The 26,118-nt window shown below is 41.5% G+C and overlaps 1 protein-coding gene and 1 pseudogene across 1 annotated transcript; both read left to right on the top strand.

Moving 5' to 3' along the window:
• The first annotated feature begins 3,279 nt into the window (after positions 1-3,279).
• LOC132583081 (vomeronasal type-2 receptor 26-like) lies at positions 3,280-11,864 on the top strand. Its single transcript, XM_060254746.1, has 4 exons — positions 3,280-4,062; positions 5,538-5,765; positions 9,772-9,898; positions 10,948-11,864. The coding sequence occupies exons 1-4, from the start codon at positions 3,280-3,282 to the stop codon at positions 11,862-11,864; spliced, it is 2,055 nt and encodes a 684-aa protein (XP_060110729.1).
• Positions 11,865-15,714: 3,850 nt separating this feature from the next.
• On the top strand, positions 15,715-25,976 carry LOC132583082 (vomeronasal type-2 receptor 26-like; annotated as a pseudogene).
• Positions 25,977-26,118: the final 142 nt, after the last annotated feature.

A 26,118-nucleotide genomic window follows, 5' to 3' on the forward strand; every position in this document is an offset into this window, starting at 1 on the left:
AAACCCCTATATCCTCAAGGAGCTTTAATGGCAGCAGTAAAATTCTGTTTCTATCTAGCTGGTGGACAGTGTACCCTAGCGTCCTCCTTTGCCCTTTCCAGGCCTTTTAAAAGTCTACCAGGTAGCCACTTCAAGCAGCAGCAGCATTATGAACCTGGATTCAGGCATAGCTGAATGCTGTCATATTATTTGGTGAAAATCAATACTAAGCTGTGGAGTCTTGTGAGCAAAAATTCTACTTTGTGAGTTACTGGCATTGAAGTTGTGAGCTACTGCATAAATTGGTGCGCTCTGGGCCCATTTTTCATGAACAAAGACAAAAATGTGTGAGCCAGAGGCTAAAAAACTGAAAACTAGCTCACACTAACTCAGAGGGAACACTGGTGAAAACTGAAATTTCCTTTCAGGTAGTTAACACTAACCACGCTTTTGGAAGCAGGAAAATGAACCATTTTTGAAATGTGTGCAAATGTGTCTGCCATCTCTCAGGTTAATTCTTTTCTCTGTTAGACTTTCTTATTGCAGGCATCTTTTGGGGAGGGGAGGGTGTGTCTCCTGTATTATTCTTTTATTTTATTCAGTCACAAAAGGGAGGGCATAAACATTATCTAAATGAATGAATAACAGCACTAAGGCTTAATATTTATCAGCTGTCTCTTGGTGCTGTCATGGTCAGACAGGGTTGCCATCCACCAGATGGGACCTAGAATCTTCCAGAATTACAACAGATCTCTAGATGACATACGTTAGTTCCCTGGAGAAAATGGCTGCTTCCAAGGATGAACATTAGGAATGATATGGCCCACTGAGGTCTCTCCCCTTCCTAAACCCAACCCTCCCCAGTTTGTACCTCCTAAGTCTCCAGGAATTTCCCAACAAAGAGTTGACAAGCCTGTGTTCAGACCACTTGTCTCCTATTTTTCTGCTGGAGAGGATTTGACAGCTTCCATAGAGATGGGATAAACATATTTTCCTCTGCAATGTCACAAATGATAGTTAAGTCCATGTTGTTAATTATGGACCCTGTAGTTTTCCAACTCATCATTATTTTTTTAAGTCCTCCAAATCGCTGAGGAGTTTCACATGGCAAATTTACAAACCAAGGCTGAAAATACTATTAAATTTAGCATTCAGGGATGTGTCTAAAGGCAGAAAGGGCTCTACCAGTCTTCTTGCTGATACTTTAATGCCCATTCTACGAAACAGCCTAGAGTCTGACTGAGGATGTGCTTCTTAAAACATTCAAATGGCAAAGTCAGAACAGATGAACTGGAGGCCAGAGGGAAGGCTTCCATCCTGGCATTTGTGGGATTGTCATTGACACTGATACCTCAGACTGCATGTAACGATTTGAACTGCATGTTCAGTGACTCCTTTTCTATTCTGCACAAGTACTGTCAGTTAGGAGACCTCGTCATTGGTGCCATCATCTCTCATATCTATATCTCTTCAGAACAGATAACATTTACAAGATATCCACATCTCGAAGAAGTTGAGGAAGTTGTGTAAGTAGGCATGACACACTCCTTCAGGCTGGTGTTATGGATTGGTTTTGGATTTGACTGGATGGTGAACAACTGTCATTGCAGCTTTCTATTCGACCCCACCCCCCACTGTGGAGGAGGCAGTCTATTATTTTAGATGCAAGGCGAGCTCTGCTCAGACAAATATTTCGCCTTCTCCTTTCTTGTTTCAGATCCTCTGAAAAGAATTTTCAGTAGTCTTAAGATGTAAGGAAAGAGACTGCAGAGAGAAGGGAATAATCAGTTGAAGTGTCCACACCAGCAGAAGTAGCCTACTCTCATATAGAAGGGGGCTGCTGATTGCTAAAAGTCATAGCAGTAAATTTATTTTGCTTTCTGAAACCACTCATCCATAGTCCAATTGAATATTCCTTATTCCTTTAGCTGATTCAGAAGAGTAAAGGCCCAACAGAGCTCCCACAGGACACAGGGTGGTGGTGGATAGTCGTGTCCAGTTGCAGCTGATTTATATTACCCCTGTATGGTTTTCAAGGCAAGAGATATCCCAGGGTGATTTGCCATTGCCTGTCTCAGTGCAGCAACCCTGGACTATGTTGGAGATATCCCATCCTTGTATTAACCAGGGGCTACCCTGTTAAGCTTCTGAGATCTCATGAGATCAGGCTAGCCTGGGCCATCCAGATCAGGGCACAGGCCATATATCAAACCAGAATATAGTAAAAGTTATGTTTTGTTGCTGTCACAACCTGAATGCAGTGTGTCATTCTGTTTCAGAATACTAACTCAAATCTACCAGCATATTCTAGCCTTGGCATATGCTGCCAAAGAGATCAATGAAAATCCAGACATTTTATCCAACCTCACCCTGGGCTTCTATATCAATAATAATTACTTTAATGCAAGATATACTCAGCTTGCTGCTATAGACCTTCTTTCTACACAGAGCAAATTAATCCCTAACTACAAGTGTGGCATCAAGAACACACCCATCGCAGTCATTGGAGGACCAGTCTCTGACATTGACCTTCATATGGCTCCCATCCTAAGCAACTACAAAATTCCACAGGTAAAGTTTGTGCATAGAACATTGAGTTTAAGAAGAGGAAAGGAAGCACTTGCTTCCCACATGTTTGGTGGGATAGACCTTGAGAGTTGAAGAAAGACGTGCTACTTCAAGGCCATATCTTGACCAAAGAAGAGAACATCTGATGATCCCTTTAGATTTGTTACTCAGAATTCCAAGATTGTATGCAGGGCTTTTTTGGTAGAAAAAGCCCAGCAGGAACTCATTTGCATATTGGGCCACACCCCCTGACATCACCATTGTTTCACAAGGGCTTTTTGTGGAAAAAGCCCAGCAGGGACTTATTTGCATATTAGGCCACACCCTCTCACACCAAGCCAGCCGGAATTGCGTTCCTGTGAGTTTTATGTAACTATCATATCCTATGTTATACCACTGTTTTATTAACTATAACTAACAGAACATCTCTAGGATCTCAGATAAAGAAGGGTTTTTCTAAACTTCTCAGATCCTTTAATTGGAGATGTCAGGTAAAGAACCTGCACTCACTTACAAAAGTTAAAAATAAATCAGTAGTATGTTATTGATGTGTGCAATCACCACTATGAAAATATAGACAATCTCTGCGTTCTCTTTGGCCAAGATTTCTATTCATTCACATGATTTTTACTTTGGAAATGGAACTTCTTTCCCTTCTTTCCTTCCTTCAAGCTTGCATACGGTTCTCCTTCAGTGATGAATGACACAAGCTGGTCTTTTTTCTTCCACTGGATGTTCCCAAATAGGAATCATCATTACATGGGGATTCTCCAGTTATTGCTTCATTTCAGGTGGACATGGATTGGGGTGATTTATATGCATGTCCACAGTGCAGAGATGTTTGTACATTACATGCTTCCCATCTTTTTCCAGAAAGGTATCTGCTTTGATTTCATAGAAATATTCCCTAAAACAGCTTCTTCCAATAATGTTTTTGAAGTGATGAGGAAGGGGATGAAATTATACAATATTGCCATGGAAAGCACTGCCAACGTGCTGCTGGTCCATGGTGAAATTCAAAGCATGATGATGTTGAGAACATGGCAGTATTTCTCAAAATTTGAGAACAAATCCGTGAAGGAGAAGATCTGGATTATGACAGCTCAGATGGAATTCACATCAGTTGCCTTTCAAAGAGATTGGGACTTAGACTTCATCCATGGCTCTATATCCTTCGCTGTCCACTCAGAGGAGATGCTGGGGTTCAAGGAATTTCTTCAGAGGAGAAACCCTCGAGTGGAAAAAGAAGATGGCTTTATCAAGGACTTCTGGAAAGATACATTTAAGTGTTGGTTCCATGATTCTGAGGAAGATATGAAGGTCTGTACTGGAGAGGAAAAGCTGGAGACTCTTCCTGGGTCCGTCTTTGAAACAAGCATGACTGGTCACAGCTACTGTGTTTACAATGCTGTCTATGCTGTGGCCCATGCTGTGCATGCCATGCATTCATCCATATTCAGACAAAGAAGCTTGATGGATAGGAGGATGTGGAAGTTGAATCAACCACCATGGCAGGTAATGCAGTATAGTTCTGTGGGTTTAACCCTCCACACAGTGTCCTAGGTAGTGCATTCTGAAGAGAACTTCATTACCTTAATGTTCTTTCTCCGCTTGGAATATAAATCAAGAGCATCATGAGTTTATACGCTTTTTTGCATCTATGTGGTGAAATTAATAAGCACTCATATCTGATTGTCCATTGTTGTTGTTGGTGGATCACCTCCCGCATTCAGCACAGAGACACCTTTACTGCATAATTCTTTGTCTCTAGTCCTAAGAAATCCATTGGTTTGGGAATTTCCTAGCTCAGATAAAGAAGATTTCTCTTATGCATTGGCCATGTAGAAAGAAGCTGTTTGGAGGGGCAGCCATTTGAATCCTGAAGCACAGAAGGGACATCTTTACAGCTGCTTCCACTGCTATGTATTTAACCTTCCTCCTGAATATACAGAACAACAATTAAGGGTTGAGAAGAGGTTGGAAGATGGCTACGACTAGGCCAATTCTGCACTAGACCTTTAATCCTGGTTCAACCCTGTCCCCAAACTGATTTTCTACACTAGAATTATGGAATCATAAACTCATAGAGCTGCAGGGGTGGAATTCTAGCAGGAGCTCCTTTGTATTTTGGACCACACACCCCTGATGTAGCCAGTTCTCCAATATCTTACAAAAAAGAGCCTTGTAAGCTCTTGGAAGATTGGCTACATCAAGGGTGTGTGGCCTAATATTCAAAGGAGCTCCTGCTAGAATTCCACCCCTGTAGAATTGGTTTCTATGATTCCATGATTCAAATGAAGCAGGATTAAAGGTCTAGTGTGGAATTGACCCATGTTTAGAAAGGGAGCTACTGGTGCCCTCCATTGTCATGAAGACTTACTCACTGAGGCAACTGCATTGGGATCAAAATTTAAGCAATCCTGTGGTATGTTACAAGTATTTACAGGAAAGTCTGGAGATCACAAGAGATATCTGTGAAGCAAACAGGCCTTCTTCAATCGCCCAGTCCCCATTAAACCTCAAATGCTATAGATCAGAGATTCATTATCTTTGAGAAACCCCTGCAATAAACTGAATAGCGAAGAACTTTAAAGTGAGTCAAGGAACAACATAAAACCCTAGGGGGGAAGATAGAACATTAAAACCAATGGATGACATTAAAACCAATGGATAGCCAATCCTACTTACTTGGTTTATGGTGATTTTTATCTAGTCTAGTGATTTTTATCTAGTCCCCGCAGAAGCTGGGCTCAGGTAGCTGGCTCAAGGTTGACTCAGCCTTCTGTCCTTCCAAGGTTGGTAAAATGAGTACCTAGCTTGCTGGGGGTAAAGTGAAGTTGGCTGGGGAAGACAAGAAAACATTGTGATCTGACTTCACTTCATGGGTTCGTAATGGTGCTTGCACAGGGGACTACGTTTTGCCTTTTTAACATTGTCAATATTTGTATTGTAATAGATTCTTATGCATTCATTTTCTTCTTTCCCTTTAGCTCCACCAATTTCTGAGAAGCATCTCATTTAATAACAGTGCTGGGGAAGAGATTTCCTTCAACCCAAATGGGGACTTGGTAGCTGGATTTGATATTGTCAATTGGGTCACATTCCCAAACCGGTCCTTTCTTAGAGTCAAAGTGGGAAGGATAGACCCAAAGGTTCCTCCTGATAAAGTATTCACCATTTGTGAGGATGCTATTCTGTGGCCAAGCAGATTTAATCAGGTGGGGGCTATACTTATTTCAAGACAACTCTAGTGGTTCCGCCAAAACTGAAAAAAGCAGTTCTTTGTTTAGTGCTATGTCCGTAGTTTTTGAGATGATGCTCAAATGAAACATGATTTATAACCCTGTGTGAATTTTTGAAGTTGTATTTGGATACATATTTAACTAAAACACTGATGCCCTTTCTTTCTATATTCAAGATGACTTCACATTCAAGATGACATATTCGAGATGATTTAAGGACCATCCTCAATGATATGCAGGGCTTTTTTTTTGTAGTAGGAACTCCTTTTTATATTAGGCCACACACCTCTGATGTAGCCAGTCCTCCTGGAGCTTACAGGGCTCTTAGTCCAGGTTCTACTTTATGCAAGCCAGGAAGACTGGCTACATCAGGGATGTGTGGCCTAATATGCAGAGGAGATCTTGCTGCAACCCCCCCCCCCCCCCCCCATAACCACATGTACTGATTCATTTCTTCAATGACTTCAATCAGAGGCCCTGCTTTTTTTTTTTTACAAAAAAATTGTAATATATTGTGATAGCATATTTTCATTTGTCATTAAATGTTAATACACATATATCACATTTTCTCCACCCCACCCCCACACTTTTGTGACCACCAACAGTCCATGTTCTCACTTATCAAACATCCCCATATTATTATTTAATCTAATTTGTTATAAGGTAAAAAGCTTTATCTATTAGAAATCTTTCTTCAAAAAACTCAAAAGTTATAATCCATCTTCATGGTATTTCTTCTTAATCATTGTCTTTTAAACTATAGTCCATACATCGTTTCCTTAGAGATTAATCACTGTCATAGATCACCAAATGTCCTTTAACGTTCCATTGTTTTTCAGTAAATTTTTGAAGCTATCCCCAATCGTTTTTAAATGTCGCTAAATCTTATTCTTTTAAGATTCTCATAAATTTGTCCATTTCACTCCACTGCATAAGTTTCAAAGTCCATTCCCATATTTCTAATATTTTGTCTTGTTTCTACATTTGCACATACAATGTCCATGCAGCTGAAAGCATATACCAAATTATTTAACCATTGTCAAAGATCGCCAACTGTCCTCCGAAGTCTTTGTATTCCCTCAAAAAATTGTCATTTGCTGAGTGGTTGTGATGGTAAATCTCTGTCCTTTAAATTCAAAACTCAAACCCTCTGGAAGTTCCCATCTGTATCTTATTTCTTTTTCTCTTAGCTTTTCTGTCAATTCTCTGCAGTCTCCTGTCACTGATGACTTTCCTTGGCAGTTCTTTCACAGTTCTTACTTTACTGCCATCCACCTCCAGTGGGCTCTTGAATTGTTTACTAAGAATCCTTCCCACCATGTCTCTTGTCATGAATCTTACCACCACATCTCTTGGTAGCTTATTTTTTTTGGCATATTCCAAATTTTCTCTATAGATATAATCATAATAATAATCAGTTTCTTCTGGTTTTTTTCCTAAAAATTCAGCAATAATTTCAATTATGTATGGCCTTAGATCAGTAGTAGTAGACTCAGGCACCCCTCTTAACCATATTTGGTTTTCCATTAATTTACAATCAGCTAGTAATGCTTTCTCCTGCAATTTTTGCATAGTGGAATCCGCATGATCCATTCTCGTGTCCAGGTCTTTCACCTTTTCTTCAACCTTTTGTACTTTCTGCAGAGCTGCTTGTGAATCTTTTCTGAGATCTTCAATATCCTTTTTTACATCCTCTGCCCTTTTCTCAATGTCTCTTTTTAATTCTGTTTTTGTTTCTCTAATTATCTTTGCCAATCTTGCTTCCATAATAATAATCAGTTTCTTCTGGGTTTTCTCCTAAAAATTCAGCAATAATTTCAATTATGTATGGCCTTAGATCAGTAGTAGTAGACATCCATTGCTTCTTGCCATCCTGCTTTATCAGTCCTAGCAGGTTTTAATTTAGCCATTTTCTTTTCTTCAAGTGATCCAGCCCTCATTCACATCTGCTTTGCTGCTTGTCTCTGCTCTGATATTTTTGCTTGTCTGTTGCTTTAAATAGCTTCAAAAGTTCACCTCTCAGATTCAAATGTTAACTACACAGTCTTATAGATTAAATCATGCCTTGTTGAATGAGCCCAAAATCGCCGTTCTCTGATGTTGCTAAGTCGAGATATTGATTAATTTTTTTTCCATAAAATGGCCACTGCGGTTTTTTTGTCCGTTTAAATTTTTTCCCCTTTTTTCTCCAAAACAACACCAGAGTTGATTCTAAGTATACAGTCCAATAGATTTTACCTTCTAATGATGAAATCTGCTGGCTCTACTATTTTCCAATGTCCAGAATTCTTTTTATTAACTTTTAAAGTTTTGACCTTCTTGTAATGGCAGCTGATACATCTCTATGATTTAAGTCCTAGAGAGGGCTGGAGGACTTGTTATTTTTCCCTTCTCGTAATGGTGCCTTCCTTTACCTTCCTTCCTTTCTTGACACGAAGTCTCATTTTCTATGGTTATGAAGTCTCACGTTATTTCAATGAACTTTCCTGTAGTATAGTCACCAGCTCAGCAAATCTTCTCGGAGGGGTTGTCTATTCAAACCACAGGTATTCCAAACAATATCTATTTTTCCTCTTTTAATCTTGATTCTCCAAATTTTTAAGTCCCAATTTTAAACCCTCCTTTATCCTCCGAGATATATTATTGTGTTTCTTGATCCAGACCCTTGTTTTTATTTTTATTTAGTATTTTATTTGTCCCAGAGTAATAGATATAAATCTTTTACTTTCTGTTCCGATTTCCTTCTTCACACTTCTCTCTTAGTTATCAAATGTTGATCAGTCTCAAAGAAGCTTTGTATCTTGGTGGATTTAAGCCAATTTAATGGCCTCAGAGATCCTTTGTAGACGATGGAATGCAGTCCTTCTCGGGGGACTCTTCAAAGCCAAATAGAAACCCCACTGGAGTTCCTTGTCAGCCAAAGTAAATCCCCTCAGAAATTCACATGCATTTCTTAGCCCCCTCCCTGCCTGGAAGGGGTAGGCAGCAGGTGTTGAAATCACCTTCTCTGCCCAGAACAGAGGTTCTGATCTGCCCGTCTGCTGAAGAGCAGCTCAACCCTCCATGACCAAAACTGAAAGCCTTGGAAATTTGTCTATCTCCTTCTATCGGTGTCTTCCAACAGCTGGTGAAGACCTTTTCTATTTTTAATTGAACTATTTTTATAATTTTAAATGTTTTTAATTGTTCAAATGTTTGAATGTTTTCATGTTCTTTACCTTGGGAATCCTCTTTGGGTGGAATGGCAGCACAGAAATATATAATTTTTCAAATGAGAGAACTCACTTTAAAAGGCACATAAGAACATACAGAAGAGACTGCAGTTAGCAGACATGTCAGTTGAAAATGGTACAAAGCAGTGGTCTAAAAAATAGGACTGTAAAAATGGCAGTCGGAAGAATACCAATAACCCACTTTAAAATCATCAGTGAACCAGCAGATAACAGACAAACAAGGCAGACATTCTGAGTAAAAATTACAAGTTGGGTTATAGAAAGGTCCAGAAAAAGATTGCAGATCTCGAGTCTGGTCCTGTCTCTAGTGGTCACTTGCTTTGCATCAGACACTGGAGGGACACGTTGTCCTCTGAAGAAGATTTTAACCATCAGCAGGTTCCTATAAAAGAGAATGATCCCACATAGGGTTTTGGCCCCTGACAGAGCACCAGTTACAAACATTTAAATACTACCCAATCCAAAGGCCACAGGAAAAATAATAAAAAACATAAAATGTACAATATACAAAGTGGTGAAAAACAACAGATGGTCTCAAAAGGCAATTTTTAAAATGGCAAACAGCATGATAGTGAAGCCAAAGCAGTGTGCGCAAATGGCTCCAAGAAGGGTGGCACAAGTAACCTCTAGAGATCATGCCAGTATGCCATTGTAGCAGTAACCCCCATGTAGGTTGATCTCTGAGATAGTAACTCACAGGAGTTACTATCTGAATAGTCAAACATTCTCCTTTTCCCCTTTATGGGCAGGCACAGCCCCTTTCTACGTGCAATGGTATTTGCCATCCAGGTTCTTGTAGGATGAAGAAGGAAGGGAAGCCATTTTGCTGCTATGATTGCTTTCAGTGTCCAGAAGGGAAGATTTCTAACCGTGAAGGTACTTAATGACCTGTGCAGAGTTTCTTGGCTATATTGACTGTGATGAAATGTGCACATGAGGATTCACACGATACTAATGAACATGATGTTTCCAAAAATATTTCACATAGGGTTGTTGGTGGGTTTTTTAAAAACACATCAATACTTCTATTTGGATCTTGTGAAAGTGTCATGCGTTATGACTAAACGCAGCTCTACTGATGAAATTTCTTCTCAAGCCCTGAGATGCAAAACCCTCCGAACATCCTTCCCCAGAAACCAGCCCCAGTCCCCATTTCTAGGAATTCAACTGACAAGGAACCTCCTAAGCAGAACTGCACCTCAGTGGTAGCTCTGACAAGTCTAAAACTGCTAAAGGAGCTCATTCAGCACCCCCTGTGGGCCTCTGCGGCCAGCCAGATCAGGATAGAGTAAATTGCATGTGCACTAGATAGCTTCTGCCACTCAGCATCCTCCTTCTTCTGTAGAAGTTATGGTTGTGGAAGACCAATGGTTTTCAATCTGCACTTGTGCAAATGGAATAGATAATGACAGAGGAAGCACAGTTCAAGGTGGAGACTGTCTAGTGCACCGAGAACTTGTTTGTAGGATCCATGAACCATGTCAAAATCTCTGATGGGATTGCAGCTTGGTTTATAACACAAAAATTGACCAGTGGTTTTCAACTTCATAGCTCAGATTAGCCTACTCATCACAATTGGAAGCTAAGCAGGGTTGGACATGGTTTAGTACTTGGATGGGAGATCTCCAAGCAAGCCAGGGGTTGCTATGTAAAGAAAGGCAAAGGCAAACCATCTCTATGCATCTTTTCCCTCAAAAATCCCATGGTCCTCCTGGAGTTTTCTATGAGTCAGCTGCAACACAACAGCAACCCAATTATTATTGTTTCTAAAACAACCCTTGGTATTGTTTTTGCCCCAGAGGAGTACAGTTTTTCCTTCGTGTAAGCTAGGAACTATCTTTCAGGGTTAATTGTTAAGGTTCATTTACTGAAATCCTTTCTGCTTTGTGCTGCCATGTATATAAATCACTTTGTCTTTTTTTCAGATATGGACGAATGTTTGCCGTGTCCAGATGATCATTATCCAAACCACGGCCAAGACTTATGCATTCCTAAAATCATAAGCTTCTTATCTTTTGAAGAAATATTGGGAGCTGGTCTAGTTATTGCTGCCCTTTCTCTGTCATTCATCACTGTTTTAGTCCTTGGGATCTTCCTTAAACACCATGACACCCCCATTGTCAAAGCCAACAACCGGCACCTCACCTACACTCTTCTCATCTCCCTCATGCTCTCTTTCCTTTGTGCTTTACTATTCATTGGTCGACCTGAGAATTTCACCTGCCTCCTTCAACAAGCAGCTTTCAGCATCATATTCTCATTTGCAGTTTCTTGTGTGTTGGCCAAAACCACCCTTGTGGTTCTAGCATTCATGGCCACCAAACCAGGATCAAGTATTAGGAACTGGGTGGGGAAACAGCTGATTATATGTATTGTTCTTTGCTGCTCTGTTATTCAAGCCACTGTTTGTACGGTGTGGCTGGCAACCTCTCCTCCATTCCCTGATTTGGACATGCACTCAGTGCCTGGAGAAATTGTACTGCAATGTAATGAAGGGTCAGTCACTATGTTTTACTGTGCCCTAGGCTTTCTGGGCTTCCTGGCTGTTGCTAGCTTCATTGTGGCTTTCCTAGCCAGGGAATTACCAGACAGTTTTAACGAAGCCAAGTTCATCACCTTCAGCATGTTGGTCTTTTGTAGTGTTTGGCTCTGCTTTGTTCCAACCTACCTAAGCACCAAGGGAAAGTACATGGTGGCTGTGGAGGTCTTCTGTATCTTGTCTTCCAGTGCTGGATTACTGGGTTCCATCTTTTCCCCTAAATTATACATCATGATGCTGAGGCCTGAGCTGAATAATAAGGAACAGTTACTAAGGAGAAAAGGAAAAAAAGAACAACACTAAACCTCTGTGGCCCTGATCTAGGTAAAGTACGGTAATCTTTGGCTAAGACACTATATTGGCACTTTCACACACACACTAAATGATGCACTTTGGATCCACTTTGAAACAGGATTTTATTGTGTGAAATGGCAAAATTCACTTGCAAATAATCCCTGAAGTGGATTGAAACTGCGTTATTTAGCATTTGTGAAAGCAGAGATTGTAAACAACACAGCATCATTTAGTTACGGGTAATAAAGTATAAGAACTTAAGAAGAACCCTTCTGGATCATACCAGTGTCCCATTCAGAGGGGTAGCTTCATCAAACTCAAAATGTTCCCTTGGTGTAGGCTCACATCAGTAAATTCTGGCCTATGACCTGGGTCTCTAAAGGTGCTTTAGTCCAGGCTTCCTCCCAAGTTCCATTAGCTCTTGTCCATGAGCCATCCTTAATATATGTAACTTGGTAATAAAGCTGAGTAGTAGATAGATAGATTTTTTTTATGGCAAAAGCCGTAAACTATACATAAACTATTACAGTAAAAGCCGAAAACTATACCCATAAACAAAAGGGATAACTATACATATCCGTAAGATATCTGTAAAACATGACAAAAGTATTATAATGTTATTAATATTGAAAAATATACAGCAATGGCCATTAAAACAAATGTACTCCGGCATTTTAGGCTACTAGTAATTTTCTCATCCTAAAGGCGAACCAACCAAATTTAGCTATTTTAAGAGTAACTGCAGGATATTTGCCCTCCAGGAGTTCATTAAGTTGGCATATCTTTTGACTGCTAGTAGGGGGAGTAATCATGGAAGGCAGGAGGGATTCCCTATGCGTACTGTATACCTTGCAATCATAAAAGACATGAACTAATGACTCTATGCCATCATTACAGCAAGGGCATATATGAGCTTTATAGGGGATTTTCCTGTATCTACCCTCTGTCACTGCAGAAGGGAGGGCGTCCCACCTCATAAGGGAGCATATTCTTTTGTATTCATGGTTTTCTAGGTGAAACAAAAATGGCATGGAGATAACCTATAAAACGGCTCTATAAAGGTGCACCATTTTTGTGAGTTATTTAAGTCAGTTTGTCTGGCAGTTTCCCACCAGTCCCCTTCAGACTGAGAGCTAGTTTGGTGTAGTGGTTAAGTGCGTGGACTCTTATCTGGGAGAACCAGGTTTGATTCCCCACTCCTCCACTTGCACCTGCTGGAATGGTCTTGGGTCAGCCATAGCTCTGGCAAAGGTTGTCCTTGAAAGGGCAGCTGCTGTGAGAGTCCTCTGAGCCCCACCCACCTCACTGGTGTTTGTTGTGGGGAAGGAAGATAAAGGAGATCGTGAGCCGCTCTGAGACTCTGAGTGGAGGGCGGAATATAAATCCAATGTCTTCTTCTTCATCATCATCATCATCATCTTCTCTTCCACTCTCATTGAAGGAGGGTGACTTTGTGATTCTTTTCTATATGTGAGAGTGCACAAAGTGTGCGTGGACATGGATGTGCCTACCATCTCTCTCTCCACTGACCATTACTCCTGTGCTGAGCTAAAAACCCTTGTTTTATTAGTGTCCACGATTGGAACTTAGTCAGTGGTCTTGTCTCTGGAACAGAGATTTGAGGCCTGTGGGGAGCTTGGTGTGCCAGATTGCATAGACTAGGGATGTGTATAAAAATCTTGTGTGGTAGCAGCAAACCTCATGCAGCAAGGATGTTAGGGCAGCACTGAAAACATGGGCAGGATGGGTGCAAGAACCAAACCAGTTGTGTGGGAGAAAAGGTTGTTCATTTAAGAACCTTTCCCCCTAATTCCCACCACCCTTGCATATAACGGTATTGAATTTTCTCTATTATAAAGCAATGAACCCAATAGCTGACAGCATGACTGTTTTTGCACACAGCTGACCTCGCAGTCACAATCGTGTTCCCTCCGCAGCGTCTGGTTGGATTTCCCCCATCTGCTCCGAAGTTACAGGAAGTGCTGCAGCTTTTGCATAGCAAACGTAAACCGCTAATACCCAGTTTACGTTTGCTACGCAAAAGCCATGGAACTTCCTGTAACTCTGGCGCAGATGGTGGGAAATCTGACAGACGCTGTGGAGGGAACAGGATTGTGACTGTGAGGTAAGCTGTGTGCGAAAATGGTACATAACATCACTTTCAGAGAGCCAGTTTGGTGGTGTGGTTAAGTGTGCGGACTCTTAACTAGGAGATCTGGTTTTGATTCCCCACTCCTCCGCTTGAAGCTGCTGGAATGGCTTTGGGTTAGCCACAGCTATCGCAGGAGTTGTCCTTGAAAGGGTAGCTGCTGTGAGAGCCGTCTCAGCCCCACTCACCTCACAGGGTGTCTGTTATGAGGGGAGAAGGTATAGGAGATTGTAAGCCACTCTGAGTCTCTGATTCAGAGAGAAGGGCGCGGCATAAATCTGCAGTCTTCTTCTGGAAAATCTGGAAGTGACATCTAGCCTCTCTAGGAATGGGCTGAAATTACATGGTAAAACTTTTGGATAACAGCCATCCTCTTATGTTGCTCCCCCATCACCCAGTTTCTTGCTGGTTTTCAGAATGAGCCAGGCATCTCTATGGTGACAGCACCAGCACAAAAGAGACTTCCTAGTTTTTGTACCATAATCACTCTCCAGAGCAGAATTTACTAGCAGCTATCGGGAAAATTCCTGAACAAAACCCCTAAATCCTTAAGGGTTTTTAATGGCAGCAGTAAAATTCTGCCTCTATCTAGTCAGTGGTCTGTGTACCCTAGTGTCCTCCTTCACCCTTTCCAGGCCTTTTAGAAGTCTACCAGGCAGCCACTTCAAGCAGCAGCATTATGAACTTGGATTCACAGATGAGCGCTGTCAGATTATTTGGTGAAAACTGAAATATCCTTTCGGATAGCTAACACTGACCACCCCTTTGGAAGCAGGAAGATGAACCCTTTTGGAAATGTGTCCAAATGTGTCTGACATCTCTCAAGTCCATTCTTTTCTCTGTTAGAATTTCTTATTCCAGACATCTTTTTTGGGGGGAGGGGGGAGGCTGTGTCTCATGGATTATTCTGTTAAGTTTCTTCAGCCACAAGAAAAGGGAGGGCATAAACATGATCTAAATGAATGAATAACAGCCCTAAGGCTTAATATTTATCAGCTGTCTCTTGGTGCGGTCAAGGTCAGACAGGGTTGCCATCCACCAGATGGGGCCTGGAAGTCTTCCAGAATTACAACGGATCTCTAGATTACATACGTTAGTTTCCCTGGAGAAAATGGCTGGTTCCAAGGATGAACATGAGGAATGATATGCCCCACTGAAGTCTCTCCCCTTCCCAAACCCAACCCTCCCCAGTTTCTACCCCCTAAGTCTCCAGGAATTTCCCAACTAAGAGTTGACAAGCCTGTGTTCAGACCACTTGTCTCCTATTTTTCTGCTGGAGAGGATTTGACAAGCTTCCATAGAAATGGGATAAACATATTTTCCTCTGCAATGTCACAAACGATGGTTAAGTCCATGTTGTTAATTATGGACCCTGTAGTTTTCCAACTGATCATTATTTTTTTTTAAGTCCTCCAAATCGCTGAGGAGTTTCAAATGGCAAATTTACAAACCAAGGCTGAAAATACTATTAAATTTAGCATTCAGGGATGTGTCTAAAGGCAGAAAGCGCTCTGCCAGTCTTCTTGCTGATACTTTAATGCCCATTCTACGACTCAGCCTAGAGTGTGAGTGAGGATGTGCTACTTAAAACCTTCAAAAGGCCAATTCAGAACAAATGAACTGGCACCCAGAGGGAAGGCTTCCATCCTGGCATTGGTGGGATTGTCATTGATGTTGATGCCTCAGACTGCATGTAACAATTTGAACTGCATGTTCAGTGACTCCTTTTCTATTCTGCACAAGTACTGTCAGTTAGGAGACCTCATCATTGGTGGCATCATCTCTCAGATCTACTTCTCTTCTGAGCTGATAACATTTACAAGATATCCACATCTCGAAGAAGTTGAGGAAGTTGTGTAAGTAGGCATGACACACTCCATCAGGCTGGTGTTATGGATTGGTTTTGGATTTGACTGGATGATGAACAACTGTCATTGCAGCTTTCTATTCGACCCCACCCCCCACCGTGGAGGAGGCAGTCTATTATTTTAGATGCAAGGCGAAGTCTGCTCAGACAACAGATATTTTGCCTTCTCCTTTCTTGTTTCGGATTCTCTGAAAAGAATCTTCAGCAATGTCTTAAGATGTAAGGAAAGGGACTGCAGCGAGAAGGGAAAATCAGCTGATATGTCCACACCAGCAGTGTAGAAAGGGGCTGTTGATTGCTAAAAGTCATAGTAGTAAATTTATCTTGCTTTCTGAAACTACTCATCCATAGTCCTACTGGATATTCCTTACTCCTTTAGCCGATTCACAAGAGTAAAGGCCCAACAGAGCTCCCACAGGACATAGGGTGGTGGTGGAAAGTCTTGTCCAGTTACAGCTGTTTTATAATAATCCTGTATGGTTTCCAAGGGAAGAGACACCCCAAGACGGTTTGCAATTGCCTGTCTCTGTGCAGCAACCCTGGACTTGGTTGGTGATCTTCCATCCTTGTATTAACCAGGGTTTTGGTCGCCAGCTCCAGGTTGACTCAGCCTTCCATCCTTCCGAGGTCGGTAAAATGAGTTCCCAGCTTGCTGGGGGAATAGTGTAGATGACTGGGGAAAGCAATGGCAAACCACCCCGTAGAAAGTCTGCCATGAAAATGTTGTGAAAGCAACGTCACCCCAGAGTCGGAAATGACTTCTGCTTGCACAGGGGCTACCTTTATCTTTTTACCCTGCTTAGCTTCTGAGATCTGATTAGATCAGACTTCCAAACCAGAAGATAGTGAAAGTTATATATTGTGGCGGATACAACCTAAATTTTGTAGTCTGTGGCTGATGTAGTGTGCAATTCTGTTGCAGGATAGTAACTCAAATCTACCAGCATATTCTAGCCTTGGCATATGCTGCCAAAGAGATCAATGAAAATCCAGACATCTTATCCAACATCACCCTGGGCTTCCACATCTACAATAATTACTTCAGTGCAAGATTTACTCATCTTGCTGCTATAGACCTCTTTTCTACCTGGAGCAAATGAATCCCTAACTACAAGTGTGGCATCAAGAACACAACAATTGCAGTCATTGGAGGACCAGCCTCTGACATTGACCTTCATATGGCTCCCATCCTAAGCAACTACAAAATCCCACAGGTAAAGTTTGTGCATAGAACACTGAGTTTAAGAAGAGGAAAGGAAGCACTTGCTTCGCAGATGTTTGGTGGGATAGACCTAGAGGGTCATGCTGCTGATATGAAGAAAGATTTGCTACTTCAAGTCCACAAAACACCTGATTATCCCTTTAGATATGTTACTCTGAATTCCAAGATTGTATGTGACTACCATATCCTATGTTATACCACTGTTTTATTAAGTTTAAGACTATCTACTATAACTAACAGCACATCTCTAGGATCTCAGGCAACGAAGGCTTTTTTTCTAAATCCTTCAGATCCTTTAATGGAAGATGCCAGTTTAAGAACCTGCACAAACTTACAGAAGTTAAAAAAAATCAGTAGTATGTTCTCCCAGGCCAAGTTAAAGATTTCTATTCATTCATACTATTTTTATTTTGGAAATGGAAGCTCTTTCTCTTCTTTCCTTCTTTCAAGCTTGCATATGGTTCTCCTTCAGTGATGAATGACGCCAACCAGTCTTTTTTCTTCCAGTGGATGTTCCCAAATAGGAATCATCATTACATAGGAATTCTCCAGTTACTTCTTCATTTCAGGTGGACATGGATTGGGGTGATTTATTTGCCTGTCCACAGTGCAGAGATGTTTGTACATCATGTGCTTCCCACCTTTTCCCTTAAAGGTATCTGCTTTGATTTCATAGAAAGATTCCCTAAAGTAGCTTCTTCCAATAATGTTTTTGAAGTGATGAGGAAGGGGATGAAATTATACAATATTGCCATGGAAAGCACTGCCAACGTGCTGCTGGTCCATGGTGAAATTCAAAGCATGATGATGTTGAGAACATGGCAGTATTTCTCAAAATTTGAGAACAAATCCGTGAAGGAGAAGATCTGGATTATGACAGCTCAGATGGAATTCACATCAGTTGCCTTTCAAAGAGATTGGGACTTAGACTTCATCCATGGCTCTATATCCTTCACTGTCCACTCAGAGGAGATGCTGGGGTTCAAGGAATTTCTTCAGAGGAGAAACCCTCGAGTGGAAAAAGAAGATGGCTTTATCAAGGCCTTCTGGAAAGATACATTTAAGTGCTGGTTCCATGATTCTGAGGAAGATATGAAGGTCTGTACTGGAGAGGAAAAGCTGGAGACTCTTCCTGGGTTCGTCTTTGAAACAAGCATGACTGGTCACAGCTACTGTGTTTACAATGCTGTCTATGCTGTGGCCCATGCTGTGCATGCCATGCATTCATCCATATTCAGACAAAGAAGCTTGATGGGTGGGAGGATGTGGAAGTTGAATCAGCCACCATGGCAGGTAATGCAGTATAGTTCTATGGATTTAACCCTCCACACAGTGCATTCTGAAGAGAACTTCATTACCTTAATGTTCTTTCTCTACTTGGAATATAAATCAAGAGCATCATGAGTTTATATGCCCTTTTACATCTATGTGGTAAAATTAATAAGCACTCATATCTGATTGTCCATTGTTGGTGGTGGTGGATCACCTTCCGCATTCTGCACAGAAACTTTTTTACTGCATTATTATTTGTCTCTAGTCCTGAGAAATCCATTGGCTTGGGAATTTCCTAGCTCAGATAAAGAAGATTTCTCTTATGCATTGGCCATGTAGAAAGAAGCTGTTTGGAGGGGCAGCCAACTGAATCCTGAAGCAAAGAAGGGTCACCTTTACAGCTGCTTCCACTTCTATGTATTTAACCTTCCTTCTGAATATACAGAACAACAATTTGGGGTTGAGAAGGGGTTGGAAAATGGCTGCGACTAGGCCAATTCTGCACTAGACCTTTAATCCAGGTTCAACCCTGTCCCCAAACTGATTTTCGACACTAGAATTATGGAATCATAAACTCATAGAGCTGCAGGGGTGGAATTCTAGCAGGAGCTCCTTTGTATTTTGGACCACCTACTCCTGATGTAGCCAATCCTCCAATATCTTACAAAAAAGAGCCTTGTAAGCTCTTGGAAGATTGGCTACATCAAGGGTGTGTGGCCTAATATTCAAAGGCGCTCCTGCTAGAATTCCACCCCTGTAGAGTTGGTTTCTATGATTCCATGATTCAAATGAAGCAGGATTAAAGGTCTAGTGTGGAATTGACCCATGTTTAGAAAGGGTGCTACTGGTGCCCTCCATTGTCAAGACGTCTTACTCACTGAGGCAACTGCATTGCGATCAAAATTTAAGCAATCCTGCGGTATGTTACAAGTATTTACAGGAAAGTCTGGAGATCACAAGAGATATCTGTGAAGCAAACAGGCCTTCTTCAATCACCCAGTCCCCATTAAACCTCAATTGCTATAGATCAGAGATTCATTATCTTTGAGAAACCCCTGCAATAAACTGAATAGCGAAGAACTTTAAAGTGAGTCAAGGAACAACATAAAGCCCACGGGGGAAGATAGAACATTAAAACCAATGGAGAACATTAAAACCAAAGGATAGCCAATCCTACTTACTTGGTTTATGCTGATTTTTATCTAGTCTAGTGATTTTTATCTAATCCCCGCAGAAGCTGGGCTCAGGTAGCTGGCTCAACCTTGACTCAGCCTTCCATCCTTCCAAGGCTGGTAAAATGAGTACCCAGCTTGCTGGGGGTAAAATATAGTTGACTGGGGAAGACAAGAAAACATTGTGATCTGACTTCACTCCATGGGTTGGTAATGACTCGGTGCTTGCACAGGGGACTACGTTTTGCCTTTTTAATATTGTCAATATTTGTATTGTAATAGATTCTTATGCATTCATTTTCTTCTTTCCCTTTAGCTCCACCAATTTCTGAGAAGCATCTCATTTAACAACAGTGCTGGGGAAGAGATTTCCTTCAACCCAAATGGGGACTTGATAGCTGGATTTGATATTATCAATTGGGTCACATTCCCAAACCGGTCCTTTCTTAGAGTCAAAGTGGGAAGGATAGACCCAAAGGCTCCTCCTGATAAAGTATTCACCATTTGTGAGGATGCCATTCTGTGGCCAAGCAGATTTAATCAGGTGGGGACCATACTTATTTCAAGACATCTCCAGTGGTTTCCTCAAAACTGAAAAAAGCAGTTGATTGTTTAATGCTCTGTCCCTGGCTTTTGAGAGGACGCTCAAGTGATACATGATTTATAACTCTGGTTGAATCTTTGAAGTTGTATTTGGGTATATATTTAACTAAAACACTGACGCCCTTTCCTTCCATAAGGACACATTCAAGATGACTTAAGGACTGCTCTCAACCACATATTCTAACTCATCACTCCGGTCACCTTCAGAGGGCCTGCTTTGGTTGCTCCTGCCATCTGAAGCTGAACAGGTGGTGCCCCGCCCCCCAATGGCTTTCTTGACTGTAGCACCAAAACACTGGAGATCCTTCCCCAAGGAAATGTGTCTGTCTCCTTCTATCAGTGTCTTCCACCAGGTGGTGAAGACCTTTTTTGTTCCATTATTAATTGAAATAGTTTATAATTTTAAATCTTTTTAATTCTTCAAATGCTTGAATGTTTTCATGTTCTTTGTCTTGAGAATCCTGTCTGGGTGGAATGGCAGCATGGAAATATACATTTAAAAATGAGAAAATTCATTTCAAAAGGCATGTGAGGACATGCAGAAGAGACCACAGCTAGCAGACACATCCGTTAAAAGTGGTACAAAGCAGTTGTCTAAAAAATAGGACTGTTAAAATGGTAGCCAGAAAAATTCCAATAACCCACTTTAAAATCATCAGTGAGCCAGCAGATAACAGACAAACAAGGCAAAAAGTTCTGAGTAAAATTAAAAGTTGGGTTATATAAAGTTCCAGAAGAGATTGAAGATCTGGAGTCAGACCCTGTCTCTGGTGGTCACTTGCTTTCCATCTGACAACAAATGTACATATTGTCCTCTGAAGAAGATTTTTGACCATCAGCAGGTTCCTATGAGAGAGGATGATCCCACATAGGGTTTTGGCATCTGACAGAGCACCAGTTACAAATATTTAACTAATATCCCATCCAAAGGCCACAGGCAAAATTAATAAATACATAAAATGTACAATCTACAAAGTGGTGAAAAACAACAAATGGTTTCAAAAGGCAATTTTAAAAATGGCAAAGAGCATGATAGTGAAGCCAAACACTAAGTTTGATACACTGCGAACAAATGGCTCCAAGAAGGGTGGCACAAGTAACCTCTAGAGATCATGCCAGTATGTCATTGTAGCAGTAACCCCCATGTACGTTGATCTTTGAGATAGTAATTCACAGGAGTTGCTATCTGAATAGTCAATCATTCTCCTTTTCCCCATTATGAGCAGGCACGGCCCCTTTCATTGTGCAACGGTATTTGCTATCCAGGTTCTCGTAGGATGAAGAAGGAAGGGAAGCCATTTTGCTGCTATGATTGCTTTCAGTGTCCAGATGGGAAGATCTCTAACCGTGAAGGTACATGATGACCTGTGCAGAGTTCCTTGGCTATATTGGCTATGATGAAATGGGCACATGAGGATTCACACAATACTGATTATCATGATGTTTCCAAAAATATTTCACATAGGGTTGTTGGTGGGTTTTAAAAAAACAGGTTGCTACTTCTATTTGGATCCTGCGAAAGTGTTATAACTCACCCCAGACTTACTGAAGCAGATGAAGAAGTTCCCTCTCAAGCCCTGAGATGTCCATAGTTCAAACCTCTCCAAACACGTCCCAAGCAGACCCTCTGGTTTTCCCAGAAACCAGCCCCCGTCCCCAATCTTAGGGATTCAACTGACAAGGAACCTTCTAAGCAGAACTGCATCTCAGCAGTATCTCTGACAGAGCTAAAACTGCTAAAGGAGCTCATTCAGCACCCCTGCGGGCCTCTGCGGCCAGCCAGACCAGGATAGAATGAGTTGAATGTGCACTAGATAGCTTCTGCCACTCAGCATCCTCCTTCTTCTGTAGAAGTTATGGTTGTGGAAGACCAATGGTTTTCAATCTGCACTTGTGCAAATGGAATTGATAATGACAGAGGAAGCACAGTTCCAGACGGAGACTGTCTAGTGCGCACAGAACTTGTTTATAGAATCCATCAGCCATGTCATAGTCTGATAAAATCTCTGCAGAGATGGGTACCAAGATTGGGGGATGAAAATGCCTTCTTCCTTTCTGTTAAAATAGTGCTGGTGTTTGTAAATCTCAATAGCTTCTCTGTTCAGGCGGGTATGATAATTTGAGACCATAGAAAGGACTTCAGTTCTTTCAAAGTGGATGACGTGGTCTCCTTCTTGAAGTGCATGTTCAGCTACAGCTCTGCAGAACACCCTACAGACTATAAATTGCAGAAAGTCTCAGAACAACCAGCAAATTCCACAGAACAATCAGCACAGTCAACAACCATCTTCCTTATCTTCAAACCCCTTCCAACCTTCCCAGCAATTAACACAGAACAATGGTCACATTCAACAGCCAGTTTCCTTATCACTACCCTTCCAGGAAGCCCCACCAAACAATGGGCACATCCACAAACCAATTGCCCTTTCATCACACCCCCTCCAGCCTACAAATAGCATTTTTGCTGCTCCATGTGTATCCCCTCCTATCTTAGCAAACCTCTCAGTTACTGATATGCCTGTCTGGCCTCCAGTAACTCTAGAGGAAATCAGTGAGCTATTGAAGGATTTAAAAGCGGGTAAAGCACCTGGCCCTGATGGCCTTCCCGCTGAGGTATTCACAAAGTTTGCCGATTGGTGGCTTTTGCCCCTTGCAAAATTGTTCTCTTTTATCGATCTGCATGGCTCCATCCCTGACTCTTGGCTTGACTCTATAATTATTCCAATATACAAAAGGGGGGGGTTGGAGTTACCAGAAAATTTCCGCCCCATTAGTTTATTATCTATAGTGGGCAAACTGTATGCAAAACATTTAGAACTCCGATTAACTGACTGGATGCGCCTAGGCAACATCATAGGTCCTGAACAGATTGGTTTCTCTAAAGGCAAATCTGCTATGGATCACTGCTGCACTCTGGCCTTCCTTGCTGAAAAATATATGCATACCGGGTCAAAAAAATTATACGCTGCCTTCATCGATTTGAAGGGTGCTTTCGATTCAATAGATAGAGCCCAACTATGGATCAAGCTAGGTCATCTGGGAATGGACCCTCGTCTGCTGTTTCTCTTGAGGAAACTTCATTCTAATACCTTTTGCCAAGTGAAATTTTCTTCTAGCGGTGACTTGACTAGTAAAATCCCAGTGTTAAAGGGGGTTAAACAAGGTTGCGTGCTGGCCCCGCATCTTTTTAATCTATTTTTAACTGACCTGGCACAATTTTTGAACCCTGTCAACGGTCATCCGCCTAAACTTGCAGGCCGAGCGGTCCCCTTATTACTTATTACTTTATGCCGATGACACTACCATCCTCTCTTGTACAAGAGTGGGCCTGCAAAGGTATTTGAATGCCTTTTATGACTACTGTAATTGTAATTCACTTACTATCAATTACACCAAATCTAAAGTAGTTGTCTTTTCAAACTGCTGGCGCCCACAGAGATGGTTTATTGGCAATTTAACAATCGAGCAAACAAAATTTTTTAAATACTTGGGGATCACTTTTAACCACAAGTTAAGCTGGGTTTCACATCGAAACAACACCGTCAACTTGGCTAAATGTTCAGCTGCTCAAATTAAACAGTTTTTCTTTGCAAGGGGCAACCAATTAGTTCCAGCAGCTATTAAAGTGTTCAAAGCCAAAACGCTTGCCCAAATCCTCTATGGTATCCCTATTTGGATCTCAGCTTTTACCAGGAAAGTGGAGGGCATTCAAGCCTCATTCTTTAGACAAATTCTTGGTTTGCCAAAATGTGTGTCCTACTTTGCTCTCTGCTCTGAAGTGGGTCAGTCTTTGGTGGAGACAAAAGCCTGGATTGCAGTGTTTAAATTCTGGCTCAAAATTCATTTTAGAACAGATCCCAACAGCCTTCTTGATTGTATGAAAAGAGACCCATATATTTCATCCTGGACAGCAGTGTTTCTGTCTAAACTCAATCAATTGGGGTTAGAGGTAGATGATTTTTCTACCGCTGATGAGTCATATATCTTCAGATGTATTAAACTGAGACTATGGGAATCGGAGGAAACGAAATTACGGCCAACTGACCCTTATATTTGCTCTCCAGCTTCCTTAGGTCTTTATGCTTTTTGTGGCAAAATGCCCAATTATCTATCAAACCTAACCTCTCCAAGTCATCGCAGGGCATTTATGTTGGCTAGACTAAACGCGTTTCCCTCCAAAGTTTTACAAGGGAGATATCAGCGAGTCCCTTTAGCCGACAGACTTTGCTCCTGTGGAGCAAATACCCCTGACTCAATCCAGCATATATTGCTTGATTGTTCTTTATACTATAACCTCCGTAAAGATTTATTTGGCAAGCTTTCTTTTTCTCCAGATTTGTCTATTCTGCCACCCTGTTATTATTTATTGAGTGATACTGAGGGGGTGGTTAGTGAGGCTGTGGCAAAATTTCTGGCTGACATCCTTAAATTTAATTCTGACCATGTTTGAATGCATCTGTAAGCTCGGTTTTATTTTGATTTTATCTCCAATGTTTAAATTTTTATATTATGTGTATTTTTATCTGATTCTATTATGCCATTAAAGGTTTGGTATGGTAAATAGCAGCTCTCCAGCAGCCCTGGCCCCACTTAATGCACAGCAGCCAAGAAGGTCTGAGCGCCTGCTCCGTCTGCAACGCCACTGAGGATGTTCTCCGCAGCTGAGAACGAAACGTCTGGAAGGAAAACTTTTTCCAGTAGAACACAGCACTTGATCCCGAAATATTCTACAAACCCCAATAATTATTGTTCCTGAAACAACCCTTAGTATGACTCATTGCATGTCTATTTGCCCCAGAAGAGTGCACTTTTTCCTGCCTGCAAGCTAGGAACTATCAGGGTTAAATGTGGAAGGCAGTTTATTGAAATCCGTTCTTCTTTGTGCTGCCAGTTATGTACACCACTTTGTCTTTTTTCAGATATGGATGAATGTTTGCCGTGTCCAGATGATCATTATCCAAACAACAGCCAAGATTTCTGCATTCCCAAAATCATAAGCTTCTTATCTTTTGAAGAAATATTGGGAGCTAGTCAAGTCATTGCTGCCCTTTCTCTGTCATTCATCACTGCTTTAGTCCTTGGGATCTTCCTTAAACACCATGACACCCCCATTGTCAAAGCCAACAACCGGCACCTCACCTACACTCTTCTCATCTCCCTCATGCTCTCTTTCCTTTGTGCTTTACTATTCATTGGTCAACCTGAGAATTTCACCTGCCTCCTTCAACAAGCAGCTTTCAGCATCATATTCTCATTTGCAGTTTCTTGTGTGTTGGCCAAAACCACCCTTGTGGTTCTAGCATTCATGGCCACCAAACCAGGATCAAGTATTAGAAACTGGGTGGGGAAACAGCTGATTATATGCATTGTTCTTTGCTGCTCTGTTATTCAAGCCACTATTTGTACGGTGTGGCTGGCAACCTCTCCTCCATTCCCTGATTTGGACATGCACTCAGTGCCTGGAGAAATTGTACTGCAATGTAATGAAGGGTCAGTCACTATGTTTTACTGTGCCCTAGGCTTCCTGGGCTTCCTGGCTGTTGCTAGCTTCATTGTGGCTTTCCTAGCCAGGGAATTACCAGACAGTTTTAACGAAGCCAAGTTCATCACCTTCAGCATGTTGGTCTTTTGTAGTGTTTGGCTCTGCTTTGTTCCAACCTACCTAAGCACCAAGGGAAAGTACATGGTGGCTGTGGAGGTCTTCTGTATCTTGTCTTCCAGTGCTGGATTACTGGGTTCCATCTTTTCCCCTAAATTATACATCATGATGCTGAGGCCTGAGCTGAATAATAAGGAACAGTTACTAAGGAGAAAAGGAAAAAAAGAACAACACTAAACCTCTGTGGCCCTGATTTAGATAAAGCAATTTTTGGCTAAGACACTATATTGGCACTTTTACACACACTAAATAATGCACTTTTGATCCACTTTGAAACAGTGGATCTGCGGAGCAGCCGGAAGAGCCGGAAACTCCCATG

The sequence above is a fragment of the Heteronotia binoei genome, chromosome 15 (genome assembly GCF_032191835.1).
Source record: "Heteronotia binoei isolate CCM8104 ecotype False Entrance Well chromosome 15, APGP_CSIRO_Hbin_v1, whole genome shotgun sequence".
Taxonomy (NCBI): domain Eukaryota; kingdom Metazoa; phylum Chordata; class Lepidosauria; order Squamata; family Gekkonidae; genus Heteronotia; species Heteronotia binoei.